The sequence below is a fragment of the Lagopus muta genome, chromosome 9 (genome assembly GCF_023343835.1).
Source record: "Lagopus muta isolate bLagMut1 chromosome 9, bLagMut1 primary, whole genome shotgun sequence".
Taxonomy (NCBI): domain Eukaryota; kingdom Metazoa; phylum Chordata; class Aves; order Galliformes; family Phasianidae; genus Lagopus; species Lagopus muta.
Window position 1 is genome coordinate 19371480 of NC_064441.1, and position 17774 is coordinate 19389253.

The 17774-nt window shown below is 42.4% G+C and overlaps 1 protein-coding gene across 1 annotated transcript in view; it reads right to left on the reverse strand.

The window, feature by feature from the left end:
• Positions 1–7260: 7260 nt before the first annotated feature.
• The window catches only part of RYK (receptor like tyrosine kinase), a 49465-nt gene continuing 38951 nt past the window's right edge, over positions 7261–17774 (reverse strand). Inside the window, exons 10-15 of the mRNA XM_048955391.1 lie at positions 17354–17423; positions 16015–16147; positions 14207–14316; positions 11856–12015; positions 8548–8684; positions 7261–7790 (exon numbers count right to left, since the gene is read on the reverse strand). Of these exons, the coding sequence (XP_048811348.1) occupies positions 7679–7790; positions 8548–8684; positions 11856–12015; positions 14207–14316; positions 16015–16147; positions 17354–17423 (722 nt within the window). The 3' untranslated portion in view covers positions 7261–7678. The remainder of the gene's footprint in view (positions 7791–8547; positions 8685–11855; positions 12016–14206; positions 14317–16014; positions 16148–17353; positions 17424–17774) is intronic.

The window sequence follows — 17774 nt, forward strand, 5'->3', positions numbered from 1 at the left end:
GAGTCAGGTTAGGAACAGAGAAGATATAATGGCATTTCTTTTTTTTTCTTTCTACTACCGGGTAAATCAATAGCCTATCCATGGTGGGGTCAGCATCCCTGGAGGTGCTCAGAGCCGTGGGGATGTGGCACTGCGGGACGTGTTTAGTGGGCATGGTGGGGTGGGCTGGGATTGAACCTGGGGATCTTAGGGGTCTTTTCCTACCTCACTGAGTCTATGACTCCTCAGGTATCTTGCTAGTGCTGTATGATTTGCTGGCTAAAGTAAAGTAATGAAAGGAAGATAGCACCTGAGGTGAGCTGGGAGCCACTGGAAGGGCAGAGGACATGCAGTCCCAACAGCACTGCAGCAGGTGCATCAAACAGCTCCAGAGCTGGCCCTCACATAAACAGGCAAACTTTGAAGATCCATGACGTTAACGCGAGGGCAGTTTGTTCTGACCCAGCAAAATCCTCTTACTTCCAGGAAAGAAGCTGCTCCCAGGTATTCCAGTTGTTCTCCTTTCTGTTTCCTTTCCAGTTCTCCTTTCTGGCTAAGAATTTTTTACATTTGCAATGAAGAGCCAAAGCACAAGCTATGAGCGTGGTCAGACGTCGTGCAACAGTTGGCACCAAGCAATGAGATTGGGTAAGGGCCGACTCCAACCTGAGCTACTCAAGGAGCAGGAGCACACATAATGCAAGGTTCCCTGAGGCACAAGAACTCCCTACAGAAACACAACATGATTTTACGTCAGAGCCACTCGTTTTCTCCAAATACTGAGTAGAGCTGGAACTCATAGCTTCTTCCCAGAACTCACATTCTCTGCTATATCCCAACACGGACACTGCCAAAACAAAGCCTTCACAGATAGGGCTGAGACATCCCAACTTAAAATAACATGGGAAGAGAAGGTGACTGACCTGAAGTGGCCTTTGGTTTAACTTCATCCCACGATGAGGGCTGCCTGACAGTGACCATGTTTGGACCCTAAAACATCCCATTCCTGCCAGGAATCCCTCTTCGCACGCTTATTTCCCCTACGCTGTTACCAACTCGCTGGCAATACTGCAATGCAGGCAGCAGCTTGTCCATCAGCTGCACTCTGTTCTTACTCAAAATCCTCCTCTTCAAAGCTAAACAGTTTTAAACAGAAGCAGGAGCAGAACTGACTCTACTGAACCTAGCCAAGACCCTTCCTCTGGCCCTACAAAGCAGGTGTCACCAGTTTGTGCATGATGAAGAGCAAAAGCACATTTTGCAAGAGCTAGGCAGACAAATGGGCTGCTGCACAGTTGCAGCACAGTTTGGTCACTGGTACAAAGCAGCTATTCAGCTTACAAATTGCTCTTCAGCAGTTTTATGGCTGGCCCTATGCACTGCTCAAGATAAGCAGAACTGTTTTTCTGTCCTTGTGCAGGGTCCTGCTGAGCTGTTTCATGGAAACAGCTGCTTATGCATTAAAAAAAAACCTGTGGACAGTGTCATGCCACAACATTTGCCCAATATAGAAGATCGAAGTCTCTTGTCAGGTCAACATTCCTGTCACCACCTGCTATTTGCCTATCTCACTGCTTCTGCTGCATTTATCTTCCTTCTCGTACACCCATCAAATCAATATTCGCATTTACAGTCAGGTTTCTGCCTCCCCTCCTCCAAGACTTCTAACACTTGTGCAAGGACAAGTTCAGTCAGTCCACTTCCCTGTTTTCTCAAGCCCTGTCTCAGTCAAACACTATTATTCAGTTGCTTTACAGCATCTCCTAGGAAGGTGTTGCCAGCTACTGTGCCATCTGCATCACTGAGGACAGAAAATTTGTTTGTTTTCCTTTTAGAGCATGAATCATCCCCAACTTTGCTTTCTCATATCTGTGGGTTTCTCTTAGCTCAAAACCAAGAGCTGAAGGACAGCTTTACTTTAAGTCTCACCACCTCAGCTCCCTTTCGGTTTAGGGGAAGGGCATCTCTGGAACCAATCTGCTACCTGGAAGGTATGGGTAAAGGGTTCAGACCATCACCAAGCGCTCACGGCAGTGACAGCAGCACAAGACTAAGGGTGTAGAGACAGGGGTGTGAGGTGGAGATGGACAGTGCAGCAGGCAGGGCAGCCCCAAGGAATCAAGCAAACTCAATGACAGCCATTAGACAATACGCCTGCACAGGGGATTGTATGTCAAGCACACACAGAAGAGATTCATTCCTACTTGCTTTCACCCAAACCTCACTGCAAAAATGTAGTCAGCACCCAGACCTCCAGCTTCCAGCCTTCCCTGAGCTTATTTCAGAGGAAGAAGCAGGACTAATGTACTGCAGTCTCTGCCTCACCTTTAATCCCTACCCATCATCCTTAGTGATCAGCTTCTGTTAACAAGCAAGCCCAGGATCTGCACAACACATGGTTGGAAAAAGAAAAAAAAAGCAACCCATCACCACTGCCAACACAAAACAAAAACACACCTCTCAAAATCCACTCCAGAATAAAAGTGTTGAAAATACCTTTGTTTTTTCTGGCAGTTGTTGGACAGCTCTCCAAGGGCAGCCCCATGCACACGACCCAGGTCTCTCACCATGCAATGTTCCTCCGGATCACAGCATGCCCCTGTCCCAAGGGGCTGCCAAAATCGACAGCTTTCACTGTACCTTAAAGAAGGGATCTGAGGTGCAAGGGGAACTGAGATAAACAGCACTGATGGCCTCCCCCCACTTGCTAGGCAGACAGGATGGAGCCTGGAACAGCTCAGCTCAAATGCAGCCTGTAGAAGAAGCATCACCAAGCATGAAGGCCACAAGGTGTGCTCCTTTTGGTCCAAGTCCATTTAATTGCCATCTGCAAGGTGGTATCTCTTGTTTGAGCGTGAGGAAAATGTGGAGGCTGAGGCTACAGGTGAGCCTTCTCAGCTAAAAAGGAGGCTGGGGGGCAGGAGAGGAGAGGACAGGGTTATTTAATGCACCCAGCTTCTCCTATCCCAGGAATGCATGGAAGCAAGATAGCTGAATCAGAAATACACTTGGGGTAGTTATGAGGTTTAACTTCACATTTTTCTTGGGTTTATCAGTGGAAAATGTTTTGGAGCTTTTATAAGCCTGACCAATTGCTTCAGCAGTCATGCAGCCCTAAAAAGGGTACTTGTTATCTGGAGCAAACTTGGAAACAGACCTAGCTTAGAGTTAATGAGTTCAAGCTCATTTAGTTATGCAACTGGGGACAGCTTCTTTGCCATGAAAGGAAGAAGACAGAACTAACAGTGCTGCCATTTCCAGCTCAGATGGCTGAAACAAGAGCAAGCAAAAGAGCACCCGACTGGTGCAGCCCTGGTGGGACTGTATGCCACCAACATAAGCCAGCATGTAAGAACACATACTGAGCTGTGCTAGGCCCTAAGCCTTGTATACTCAACATCAATCAGGCAAAAACTGACCAAAAAACCCACCGTGTCTTACAATTAAACCTTGCCTTCTACGTCAGAGCTGCTGCATGGTAATACAAGCTCTTTCATTCCACCAGGCAATATTTAGTAAATGCTTAGCAGTGCTGGACACAAGATATTGCTTAATGGCAGGATACAGTTACAGGTCACGATAAGCAAGGTCCACTCCCTACAGGAACAAAGCTACAATACAGAAGACAGATGAGCCATCAGAAATGAAGTACATTCCCTCCACCCCCAGAACATACTCTCCCTGCAAGGCCATTTCATTCTGCTATTTGCATGGAAGCATGGCAGAGAAAAGACTTGCTCTCCACATCCTTACCAGGGAGGAGGAAGAAATTACCAACAGCATCACCACATGAAACACACAAATGGCTGGAGAAATGTCCTTATCTGGTTCTAACTACCTGGACATGCAAGCATATAGGAGTCTCACTCCCTTAACAGCCACACTGCAGATTCTTGCTGCCAGATCACTCCTTATCAGATTCTCTGTGGTTCAGGTGAACTATTTGTACCAAACCTCAATCGCATCAGTTCTCACGTCAAGTGAGAGTTTTAATGTCAGCACATTATGGTATTTCTGTGTGGTATGACTTGCCTGCTTTAGTATTCCAGCATGCAGATTTACCTGCGAGGAGCACTGGTATAGATAGCTGCACTCATACCAATCTTTCTGTGGAGCTTTTCCAACTCCCCCTTTATAATCCTGCTTTTTTCCAGAACGATTCATATCTGTCTTCTGCTGCAAAAAAAATCCACAGAACTCAGTGCCCTCACATAGATTCCACAGTCCCAGCAGTTCTTCTACTTTCTTCTGGAAAACACAAGCTGACTCAAGTCCTTTCCCATGCTTAGAGTACACCATGTACATCTTTTCCAGCAAAAGAGTTGAAAACCTATTCACAAATCCTAGCACAAAGGCTGACAGACAAACACTTTGGGGTGGAGTGCTGATGCCCAGTGCCAAATTCAAGAAGAAAATTAAATAAATTTCAATAAAACAAGGTCATATCTAGTAGAAACAAGTGGCAACACCTTCACACTGCTCTGTTTGTTTGCCATGTCAGCCTCACCCTTCCCTGAAAACCCAGGAACTGTTGTGGTGGGACCAGAGGACAACGTGAACATGAAGGCTGGCCAAGACAGGTAAGAAGAACGCTATGATCCTCTGAGGTCTCTCTTGGTTGAGCTGCATGAAAACACTGTTCATGGAGCAGCCATTCCCTTGGCATTGCTTTCCAGCTCTCTTTCATATCCTTTATGTATCATTTCCATACCTTTCAACCTGTTGCTGCTGACAAACTGAATTCTCCTATGCCTCTCCTTCGGCTCTTTTCAAGATAGGAACACTACAGCTTCCAAAACCAATTCATCCCACTTTATTTACTCGTTTGTCCCTAAGGAGCCTCCCCAGCCCCCTGTGTTAACACCTCCCATACAGTTTCAACACCAGTACTTCATTTGAAATGGCTTTTGCAGAGGTGATGTTATTTTACAGCAGATCCACATCAAGCAGTTGCCATGCTCCAGAGGTGAGCAGAGAGAAAACTTCACGGCCCATCCTGCCTTTCTCCAGAAATCTGATCAGTGCTTTCTCAGCTGTTTCCTTCAGCCCTCATCTCCTAGCCCTTCCACAAAACATCATCTTTACACTTCATGTCTGAAGAAGCAGCAGCTACTAACAATATTCTCCATCCCAAACGCCTGTATTTTCAGTCTTTCACCTAAATGACCTCCTCCTCAGTTTTTCTAACACATCACAGAGCTAAGATCTAACATGCAGCAGTTAAGAAAAATGTCACCATGAAAGCTATCTGGAATCTTAGCTACAGTAAGTGCCTGCACAGCATCTACTCAAGTACTTTTGCTGTCAGTAAAATGCATACTTTAGCTTCAACTCCTGCAGGTGAAGCACGTTGGGATGAAAGTTGAGGTTGTTTTGGCAACTCTACATAATACTAAACACTTCCTTGTCTCTACTGATGTTCACACTCAATTGAGAGCAGATAAGAAATTGCCTGCTGATGTAGCTTACCATACCCCCAGCCAGCGCTGAGCAAATGGAGCAGCTTGAACTGCAGCTCATCCATAACCCATCTCAAGACCACAGCAGTTAATTGTCACTTCAGGTACCTATCAGAGGTGAATTCATCTTGCAAGATACACATCTCGCTTGTGACCACTACATGCCGTTCTCCATAATGCATACCATCTTCACTTTGAGCTGTTCTCTAATCTCAGGTAATCTTTAGATCCCATCATACCAAAGACCTGGATCCAAACAACTGATAGCTCTAACAACAAAGTCATCATAAGCAAGTACTGACACTGTGACACTGGGCAGTTTTTCTGGGTCAGAAAGGAGAAAGACCACAGAAGCCCACAAAAACAAACCCTTACTGCTACCCTCAAAGGCAATGATTCCAAAGCCAACCAAATAAAAGCAGTTACAGTTCCCTCCAGTAAACACAGCCACTCACAACATGCCCAAACTTGAGGTATATTGGAGCCAGCAGGATAATTTCCTTCCAGGATAAAGCAAGACTTGGATCAGTAGTCACAGACAAGTAGCACCAGATAGGAAAGCTCCTGCATTTTGAAGGACACCCCGTTTTACTTCAACAAGGCAAAGCCTGAGAGAATGAGAACAGTGTGCTGTACTAATTAGAAAGGACTAATTGCCTTCAACTAGGTTCAGCTTTCAGAAACCCTGGAAAGAAGAAAAGCTGCACACATGCAGGACTCAACCAAATCCAGCTGCTTGTACTTGCAGACTAGAGTCTCCTAAAATGCCACAGTCACTATGGAGCCTGTCAGGGCAGTGCTCCCAAAACAGGCAGTTGCACAAACACACCAGGTTATGGGTGCTTTACTCAGAAGATGGCACAAAAGGCAATTTTTCACATTTCATATTGCACTAAGGTGCAACCTGTCTCCTGGCACAGCCTACAATAGATGTGGAGAATGGTGGAGAACTGAAGGTTATCCCATATATAATTTTGCGTTATGGAATTTGAAAGTCATTGACGCTCAGTCAGTGCATCACTACACATTTTCCTGGAGCATCTTGTTTAGTCCTCTTTATATTCAATCAAAGTAACCTGGGAATGGAATGGATATTTGAGTTAATGAAGGCAGCAGGATGATATATAAAGTCTCAGGAAGTGGTTCTGCAGGGAGACAGGCAACCCACCTTGCCTTCATACCAACTTCACCCCAGCACCAACCACCAACCTGCAAGCTTAACACACAGGGCAATGCGAGGGACCAAGCTTTCACATTAGATGTAATAGAAAAACATTCTTTACTCTGCAAGTGTCTTTACAAATATATATTTATATATTTAAGCCCGTTTCAGGCCATAAAAGCCCATAAAAAACAACCAGTACCTTTTCAACAAGAGAAACTGTGATCCAGAAGTCTGAGGTGAAAGACTCCCAACACAAGGGCTGCTTTGGCACTTCTCTGAAGGCCTCTATTTAGCACATAAAACCATCTTAAAAATGACATCAGCCTTTCATCTGCAAGGGAGGGGCACCATTTTTAACCCCTATCCCCTCCCATTTACTACTCTCCGAATGAGGTAAACTGGAATCACTTTTACATCACCACTTACTGCTTTAAAAAGGGAATATTGCATCCTGAAGACCAGCTTTTCCAAAACACATTCATGAATGGGTTTAAAACAAAAGAAACAAAAAAGAGATGCCGCTTGTGGATCCAACCACAGTGTGCTGTTGTCTCAAAATAGAAGTAGTTGATACTAACAAGCTATTCCAGATACATACAAAGTACAAACACTAGAGCTGGTCAGAAAGATTCAGTTTCAATGTTTTTTAGAAGCAGGGAATTTTTTCTGTAGTGTTTCTCTTTTTTTTTTTTTGCATTAATTCCCCCACCCTCACTTCTCTACCAGTTCCATATGCCCTTCAAAAAAATCACGTGTCTGTCGTAAGAGTGCAAAGTTCATCCAAACCTTGTGTTCAAGTTCACTATCACTACACTTTAAAAATCCTGCTGGCAAATAAAAAGGTCTCAATTTAACTTAGCAAAAGTGATATCTAGAAAATATTCAACATCAAGAGGTCTTACAAAAAAACTTCAGACTACTAAAGCATTCTAAGGCACGGTGTTTTGGAAGAAGTGCTTTCTCCCTTTAGTGTTGCTTTATACACATCACGTGTGCGAGTCCGAGTGATGCATGGAGCTGCAAATGTATGCCATGCCTTCTTCCCAATTGGTGAACTGAATCTTTTCCTGCAGTTTCAGACATAGGCTCCCAATGCTGCATGAAATTCAGTTAGACATTGCACCAGCTGCTGAAACTTGGGTCTTTCTTCAGGATCTAGGGCCCAACAGCAGGCCATCACAGCAAAGCTGAAAGACAAAGACAAATGGAAGCCATGAGAGCACACTCCTGACAAACAATCCCAAGCCTGAAAACAAAAAATGATGTTTGGCACTAGAAAGCAAAAGAATTCTGCCTCTTCTGATACGTTATGCTGACTCACTCCTGCAGAAGACTGACACCCTGAATGGCCAATAAATGTGCTATGACTGGAGGTGTAGGTTTGATTTAGGATACGTCAGAGGCAATTCAGGAGGAACCAATACATAATTCACTGGAAATTGCTAAAGCATTTCTGTGATAGGTTTGCAGGAAGGGCAATTGGAAGAAAATGAGAGGCAAGAGGTGATGCCTGTGTTGCCTTCTTCCATTCCATTAAGATCACAATTAAACATTGCAAGTGCTGCTGTTTGAGCTCCACTACACAGAGCATTTCTATCTTCAGCCTTGCCAAGAGAACTGAAACTTCCTCTGCCTATAAAACCAGTGGCTTCTTACTGCAGCCCCCCAAAAAACTAAGCAGAAAGCCTCTAGCCTCTTGACCTCCCTCCTCTCATCTTGCTGATTAACACCATCTCATCAGCGTGTCAGAATAAGGAAGAGAGCTGGGTGGGAATTAAGGGAAACTCAACAACAAAAAATTTTAGTTTGCATTCCTCAAGGCAGGTCATTGTGAAGCTACACAAATACACAGCAATCAGCATACAGGCAGATAAACAGGCAAGGAGGAGGAAATGCTGGTTCCAACAGAGACATTTTACCCTGTCTCCAAAGACGTGCACTTACAGTTCATCAGGACAGTTGATTGGCTGAGCTATTCTATAGCCATCCTTTAAATATGCAGCCATCTCAAAGGGGTCGATATCGACGTAGGGAGTCTGTCCCAAAGTCATCAGTTCCCACAGTGTTACTCCAAAGGCCCACTGAAAAGAGAGCACGCAGAACACTTAACAAACCTAAGGAACATTATCAGTAGATTTTGAGCATAGGCTCAGAAGTACAACTCCTGGGAAAACAAGGACTTTATCTAAGCAGGCCTGGCACCTGGATCAGCATTCAACACAGCATTCAGCCTCTCCTACTAAGAGGAGCTTATGAGATAACTAAATATGACAAATAAAAATAATTGAACAATCAAAAAAGCACAGTACAAGTAAAACGGTTTACAACTTGGTATCAAAAGACCAAAGAAAAACAGAATATTCTGATACTGCACACTGAAGATTCGCAGCTGAGGTTACAAGTGCCAAGAGCATAACGACTGCTTTTAAAAGAGGCAGAACTGCCTTTTCTTCCAGCCTTAACACCTTCTTTGCTTTAATGAAAAGAAGGCTTTGGTCAGAGGATTTCTAAATTGAGGGATGATGCCAGTGGACACTGATGAGAAGCCCTGAGCTAGAGAATGGCAAGCGCACAGATCTGGCCTGGCTCTGAACTATTAGCAGTGGAGGAAGGCATGGGAGGATGCCTTTATTTGCAGTTAAGAAAGCTGACAAGCAGAACGCTGCAACTACAATAAAAAGCAATTCAAGCAAAACTATTTTGAGAATATAGCTACTTCTAAATCTATAAAGGCAGCACATGTGAATGACAAAAAAAATGGAGTCTCACGCTCATACAGAGAGGAAATTAAAGTTCAACAGGAATTATATTTTGATTTTATATGCTTTGGCTGACAAGTACAACTGCTGGCAGAGGAAGAATGCATCAGAAAAGTTTCAAGCCAGGAAAGCTATTTTAAAGAAACGCATCCAAAAAAGCAAGCCCAGAACACACACTAACAGCATCTTAACAGACAACACCTAAAACTGTTTGCAACAGATTTCATCACCAATAAAGCTGCATGGAGTTGATATTTAGAACTGTTCCAAGTGAGAGGACAACAGCATGCTGGTTTTGAATTTACCTGGATACTTCTCAGAGTACCTGGGACACATTTTCTACACTCAGAAAAAAAAAAATCTAACTTCACATGCTGTAAAATTCACTAGCCATGCATGTAAAGTACAGAACCACATATTAGAAGCCAATTGTATTACGAAGACATAAAGGCAAATGGGAGTTTCATGTTAAGATACTGCAGAATACAAGCTGAATTGCACTAATTTTTCTGAAACAGTTATGAGACTGAGATGCCTTCTTCCTAGCAAAATTGTACTGGCAGTGCTATATAAGCTTATTTCCAAGCCCATTTTTCACGAACAGCAAATGCTTTCACATTCCAGATTTCAAGAAGTGAGTAAGAAGAAATCAATGTTTCTACTGATCTCATTTGGTATTATAAAAACAAGCACTTATGGGCAATTTCCATTTCCTGATTTGTTTGGTGTAACAGAACTCCATACGAGTACAATGAGTACACAAGTATTTCTGGAGCACTGCCGACTCCTTTTTCTTTCAGTTTTTTGTTTGTTTATAAGGCTTGAGGACAGAGAGAATGGCAAAGAGGAGGAACACAACAGAGCTTTTCACAAGTTTCCTAACACAGCCACTTCTAAGTAGATGATAATGTCTGGATGCTGCCTCTCTAAGGAAAGCATCCTTATCAAAGGAAACATCCCCTTAGAAGTGGTTCAGATAATTACTACTCAAATCAAAGGCTGATAATCTTCAAGGACAGCAGAACTGTCTGTTCTGTTGTGCAGAATGCTGAGCAAGTATAGTAGAAGGCCCCCATGGATGCAGTGGCAAAGTTCAGGCAGTAAGGAAGAAAAGAGAAGGTGGATGTAAGACAAAGCTGTCTGAGAAATAGTGAGAATGCCTGGGTATGCAGTAATGGAATCTGGAAAACCAAAGCTCAAACTGCATCACAAGGCCACTGATCCAGATAGTCACAGTGTTGCTGAAAGGCCACAGGAGCTGGGGAAGGCAGCTGAGGTAAGGAGGTAAGGCACAGGGAACTACAGGCCAAGCTGTTGAACATCTGCACCTGTGATGGGCAGAGAGCACAATATGCACAACACCACTGCACATGAAGCTTGAAAGTGACTGGGAACAGTCAGTGTGGATTTACCAAGGGTAAACTGCAAGGTTAAGCTGACTGCTACTCAGCTAAGAGCACAGTGAACAGAGGGAGTGAGATGCAGGCTCACATTCAGCAAGGCCTCTGAAATCATCTTCCATAGCATTTTAAAGATAAATTAAGGAGATGTTCTCATTAATGCAACTGGACTTCTGGACACATTTTGCTGTGATTAGCAGTTCTAGTCTAACTAGCAGCTGGTTATAAGCATCACTGCTCAGGAATCAATTCTGTTTCATCTCCATTAACAAGTTGTACCCTCAGGATGTTTGTAGATGATATCAAACTGGGCAGAGTGCTGGGAGGCTGGAGGTCAAACCTTCTGCAAAGGAACCTCAAGGAACTGGAGAAATTGACTCAATCACAAAGTTCAAGACAAGCAAATGCAAAATCCAACTTCTGAGATGGAAAAACACATGCACCAGGACAGGCTGAGGCTGACTATATGGAAAGTAGCTTTGTAGAAGAGGACCAGGTGGTCTAAGTAAATAAGCTGAACGTATCAGCAGTGTGTTCCTGAAGCAAAAAGACAACTGCATTCTACATCTCTAGTGTGAGAGTAGCCAGTGACTCAAGGGAAGTTATTTTCCCCATCTTTTCCCTGCCTGCCAAGTTCTTTGTTCACCTTGGTGCTTCCCAGTACAAGAGAAAATGCTGACAATTTCATCTGGTGATCAGAATTTCAAAGCCAATCTCCCAGAGTTGAAAACTTTCAAGAAACAGCTCCCATCAATCTTTTGTGAATCACAGCAGACATGAACCAATACAGGTTTCTCACTGAATTTAATTCTCTCTTCTGTTGATACTTCCAAATAGAACAGGGTGCAACAGACAATGGTGCCATGCGAGAAGCATCTGCTCGGCCTTTAAATGATCTATCCTGCACAGGAAATGGAGGAAACAGGAGCAGAGCTGCTGTTCTGGATAAATCACTGCTATCTTTTCTCATCCTCCAACTGCTGAAAAAAGTTTTACAGGGAAAAAGTGTCAAAATAAATGCACACACTTAATTTACACGATTTTTTTTTTTTCCAAAGAAAAAAAAAGAACAAAACCAACTAACCAAACTTACCACATCACTAGCACTGGAAAATTCATTGTTAACCAGGCTTTCCAGAGCCATCCATCGAACAGGTCTGTTCTCATTATCTCCCAGGCAATGGTAGTCCATAGGAAATAAGTCTCGAGATAGCGCATTGTCCGTGATCTTCACCTGAAGTGCATCATCAATGCTAATTTAAAAGAACAGAAGTATTTAAGCAAACTTGGCACTACAGTTTCACAGCCCACACTTATGCTCTACCTTAATTCCACCGAGGAATACTGATCGCACTCGTAACATTTCAGGGTTAGCATTGCTCTAGATTCAGACACACTTACTTTGTGGTTATCAAATACTACTTAAGGAAGTGTTTATTCTGTGCCAGCATGTAAGCACTGCAAGTCTTAGATTAAATAAAATCAAACATTTACAAATGCAGAAAAGTACAGCTAAAGCAAACAAACAACTCCCTGAATTATTATTGCTCCCTTGGAGATCCACAATAGAATTAAATTATTTTAGCTATGATACCTCTGTACCAATGAAGAGCTAAAGACTCAGGCTAAACAAGATCTAGCAGTATCTTGTTAAAGCAACCACAATCATCTGCGGCCTAAAGTCTTGCCCCTAATCAAGTGATTATTTGCTCTAATAAAATATTTATTCCCACAAACGCTGCCTCAGCAAAAGATATGACTGTTGTCAGAAGCTGAACACTGACTAAGACTTGTTTGTAATCAACAAGAGATGCCTTAATTAGCACAGAGGAGCCTTTAGCAGATTCTTAATGGCATAAACTTGCCTACTACCTTTCTGCCCCTCAGGGAGTGTGAATTAAGCTTTAAAAAAAGTCAAAGCTCAGTGTTCTCAAACACTTGACTTCAGAATACAGGCAAGACATTCATTCTGACATCTTGTGACAAAAACATGATTATTGCAGCTCTTTTTTATTTTTAACCTACCGTTTGCTGTCCTTCCATTTTGGTCTAATATTATTTTCATAAGAAAAAAATAAAAAAAAAAATGTTCATTTTGTGTCTTTGCTGCTTCAGTGTCCCAGGTACCTTCTTATTTATCCCATATTTACGCATTTTCAGATCTGTTTGTTGGCCTCAAGATTTACAGACTAGGAAATTTCCGTATGCAATCACTCCTAAGCGTGCAGATGAAGTTCAGAGAAATTCCTAGAAGATCTGCCTATAAACAAGTACAGAGGATACCTTTCCAGTGACTACCGAGCTCTGACTTGTGTAATCTGCACGGCCATTCTAATCGGGCCCAAGACACTTGAGAAGGAAAGTATTTCACCCCTTCGCAAACCTGCCAAGAGCACTGCAGTCTTGGCTCCCTTCCCGATATTAGCACAGACACACAGATCTGATACACTTCATACCAACTCCTCCCAGCCTTTCCCCACATGGAGATACTCTCAGGACTAAACCTTGGAAAGAAAGGAGTGGCAGATGACCAAAGCCCTTCATGGAATCCTGGCTACTGGCAATCTCATTTTTTTTTCTACGTAAGAAGCCAAAGCTAGACCAAATGTTCTTGTACTGAACAAGAGGTCAGTAGCTCAGCTCCTGCCTGCATTTGCCACGGAGAAGGAGTGCCAGATGTACTAGGAGTTGAGTTATATTGACATCACTCAGGATCACGCATACGGCAACTAAAACAAAGCTGAACTTTGCCCTACAAGGGCAGGGAGTAAAGTTGTCAGAATGCTCAACCTTGCACAGGAATGACACAAGTAAAATAATTTGCTGTACTGAAATGAGAGGCTGTCACAAAGCAGCTTCCCTAGAGCACTACTTATGATGTTTGCCTTCTGGGCTATCGCTTCTTTAATACATTCACCAGAGAGAAAAAGTAGTAAGAACAGATGAAAAGAACCTTTAAGAAACTGCCAAAGTGAGCATCCTCACATACTACAGGAGCCACAAAGGATTTTGCTAAGTGGGCTAAGTGGCATCAGTTCAGAAGCACAAGGGATGGCTACAGGGGTAGAAGCTTCTGCTTTCTCTGTCCAACAACATCTGGTGCAAAATCTGTCTATTAGCAAACTGCCAAAGAAGCTCCAGGTTACTATCAAAGCTTAAAGGAAGTCATTTAGGCTAGGTGAGCATTTGCAAAAAGTAAGGACAATCAAAATCTAACACAAATCTTCCAGAATAGGATGTTCTGCACTCTCAAAAACCAAGCACTCTGTTCCACCCTATACCAAAAAGAAAGTTACACTGACAGAACTACTTGCACAAAACAGGGGGGAAAAAAAAGTGGTACGTTTTGAAGCAGAGATCAGGCTGGTTAAAGGAAATCCATCTTAGCCCTAGTTATTGACATAACACTGTTTGCACAGTGACTCTGTCTTGTTTGGTACTTACACACAGTTTCTAGCAGCCAGGTCTTTGTGAATGACCTCCCGTCTGGCCAAGTAACTCATTCCACAGGCAATCTGGATAGCCATATGTACAAGATCCTGCTGGGAAATTGCCTGCAGGAGCACAGAACAACAGTCAATACACAACAGGCTAACTTTTAATTTGTAGTCTAAGGGCCCTTCCCTCTCTTAACCTTTAGCAGCCGATGATTTTCTAGAGCTGATTACACACTACCATCTGCTGAACAGACACTACCATCTTCTGAAAACTTATGAAGATTCTTTAACTTTTTAGCTTTTTCTTTCCCCCCTGGTTGACATGTCAGGGGCAAGCATTCCCAATTTGCAATTTTCCTCACTGCTACATAGCTTTTCCTTGGATTAGCAATGAACGCAGGCAAAAAATGGTCACTTGTACCTGCTCACCACACTCTCCCTTCCTTTTGTTTGGAAACCAGTGTCACAGTTACATAAAACTCTTGCATTACATTTATATCTTGGTTTCTCTCTTTCATTTCTACAGTATTTCTGAAGCTTCAGTGTGTAGGTAGATACAGCAGTTGCACTGGGTTAAAATAAAGCAAATACTATGCTAAATTAAGAAGTCAATACATTGCTGTTAACAGATTTTTAATAAGAACTAGAAGAATACATTATTTCAGAGAACTCAAAAGTTTGTTTGTGTTACTTCCACAGATGCTCATCTTCAAATAAGTACAACACCTAACATTCCAGTTTTTGGTACAGTAGGAAGCAAGGCGATACCACTGAGAGGCAACTCCTATTTGACATAATGCAGACTACAAATGCCATTTCTGAATTCTTGGAAAGGGACATTGCTGTGCTGAACAGACATTTATAACCCAGATTAAGTAGCAAAGCAGGTAAGTCAGTGCTGGAAGATCCTAGCAGCTTATCACAATCTATTGATCTTGTCTGAGAGTTTCAAATTTGGCACATAACAGGGACAAATGCTGCCCTCAGCAAATCAGAATTCATTTTGAATTTAATTCGAAGAGGCAAACCAAGGTGAAGTTGAAGAGAAGGAAAGATAAGGCAACCCCAGCAGGAGGGATAGTCTTAAAATACAGACAAATTCATGGCTGAACATTTGTCCAACTTTCTCTTATTCATTAACACCAACTCCATTTTGGCTGTAAGGATGTTTTTAAAACTTCATGCTCATCTAAGAATTTTTTTCCTTTTTGCTGCTTGTGAAACACACACAGTAAGTTCTATGGAAAACACAGTAAGGAGTTATAAATGCTGAAGAGCACCAACAGCAGGAAAACAAACCAATCCTCAGAAACCATTATCAAGGTAAATAAGTACAATTGTTTGACTGTAAAGCAAACCCACAGCAGCACGTCCCACATTTAACAGAACTGCTTTATGCTTATTATGTAACAATGAACTACCATGCATTTAGACATCATCTATTCTGCAAAAAACATTTCATTTAATCTGATATCTTTTATGTACACAACTTTCTCCTGTGTATTGCAACTTGAACCCACTATCATATATCATTTCCTCTACTTTGTTAGATGTGTTGATATACCAGCTGCTACCCTGACCGAGACTTTAACTCAGCTGTACAGTCCCTCAATAGCTATGATAAAGGCAGCCAAGAACGTTTTCCTTGTATGAATCAAAATTACTACATGCTAAGGACCTGCTTGTCAGTTCTTTCACTGTCACAGGACAGGATGAATACTGCAGCTACTCCTTTTAAGGTACATATACAGACAACAAACCAGGATTTCTGAGTAAAAGCTGAGTGGGCAGGAAGTGGCAGATTTCAGAGCTTACCTGAGGATTGTTGGCCTCTACCAGCTTGCACTGTCGCAAGAATAGTTTAAGGTTCCCCCAGTTCATGTATGGCAGCAGCACCATTGGTTTCTCTCCTTCTTCTATACAGACATGAGTGATAGGCAGCAGATTCCTGGAAGACAGGGACAGAAATCTCTTGTTTTACCAAGCTGTAACTTGACCTAAATCTTCTCAACACCTCAACATATTAACTGAAAGTAATTCAACATCAAGTAAAACCATTAGCTTTGTGTTACAGATTGCAGAGCACAGAGCCTCCAAGTAACTGAAGACACTGGGGAGGATTTAAAAGGACAAAAAGCAGAAGATGTTATTGTGGGGGCAGTGGCAGGAGATTTAGGGGTGTATCATCAATGCAGAAATAATTTAGGAGTTCTATCAGGGCTATTTCTCTTCTCCTTCCAGATTGCATAACCTCCCCCTGCATTGTTTATAAACACCTTTCTGAGGTGTTCAACATAAGAAAAAACACAGAAACTTGAAACAAACTTTATATGGTTTAAAATTTCCATGAAACATTTTTAAGACACTATATTTTCTAGTGAAAACATAGTAGGAAGTTCCCAGTGAGGTTTGTTGTTGTTTGGAACTTGGAAAATTCACATTTTCATAACTCTGATACTCAGGCATTACATCCATGAACTCTATACACATTTAACTCCATCTTCAGTAAGAGGTGCTAACAGCTTTTCTTCTGCATGATGTTTATCAAGGTGGGACATTTGAAGAGTTGTAAAAGGATAACACTCACTTTTGAATGGTGGGAGAGGAGTTATTTCACCTTGTTTTCATTTTAAAATACGTTTCCTCAAAACACTGCTATTCCTTTTGATACGATTCTGTCTTTTAGGCAAGGTCTTAACTATAATAATTCTTAGAAAGGCAGCTTCGAAATCCAGTGTGGCATTAACAGTTCCCTTTTAACTACTTTTTCACTTCCTTCACATGATCAGTGAAAAGGACAAACTCTTACTAGCCATGGGACCTGATGGTGAGTGCTGGTTTCTTCTTCCCTGCATCCTTGCTGGCAACGAAGCTCTTCAAGAGCAATTTCAGCCTACTGCATCATGTATAAAATGCAAGAAATACAAGACAGACTGGTAAATTAGCAAAATCAACCTGTGTATATCCTTACTCTCCTCATTATCACAGAAACATCACATTTAACAACCAGCCTGTGCAAAAAGAGCAGTGTAAGCCACCTTGCTTCTGCAGTAACTGAAAATGAAAGGAATGTCACTGCTCAGTCTGGCACACCTAAACCAAGACACAAGTATTGTCAGCTCACAGAGGTGCTTCCAAACACAGCCTGGCTTACCTGTGATGAAGTCCTCTGAGTTTGCAACTTTCAGTCAGCATCATTGTCACCTGCACCTCTGAGGCTTGATCTAATGAAGAAAAAAAAAAAAAGAACCACAGATATAATTTTGGAAACAAACCAATCTATTATCTGAAATTCAGTCCAGATTTATAAGTCAGCTAAGGTCATGTGTGCACAAACAGATTTTGTTTACTTTTAGTGCAGTTTAAAAACCCACACAAGCCAGCCAAGTTCTTGGGCATATTTCTGCTTAAACAAATGGGGTGAAGCTGAAAAGGAAAAAAAACACTCCAGGTGCTGACAGAATGTACTCTTGCTGCTTCCTGACAGCTTTTGGGCATGCATGAACTGCATGCATTGGCAGGACAGATGAAATCCTGCACCCAGGGCCTGCACTGCTGAAAGGGGGGAACCCACC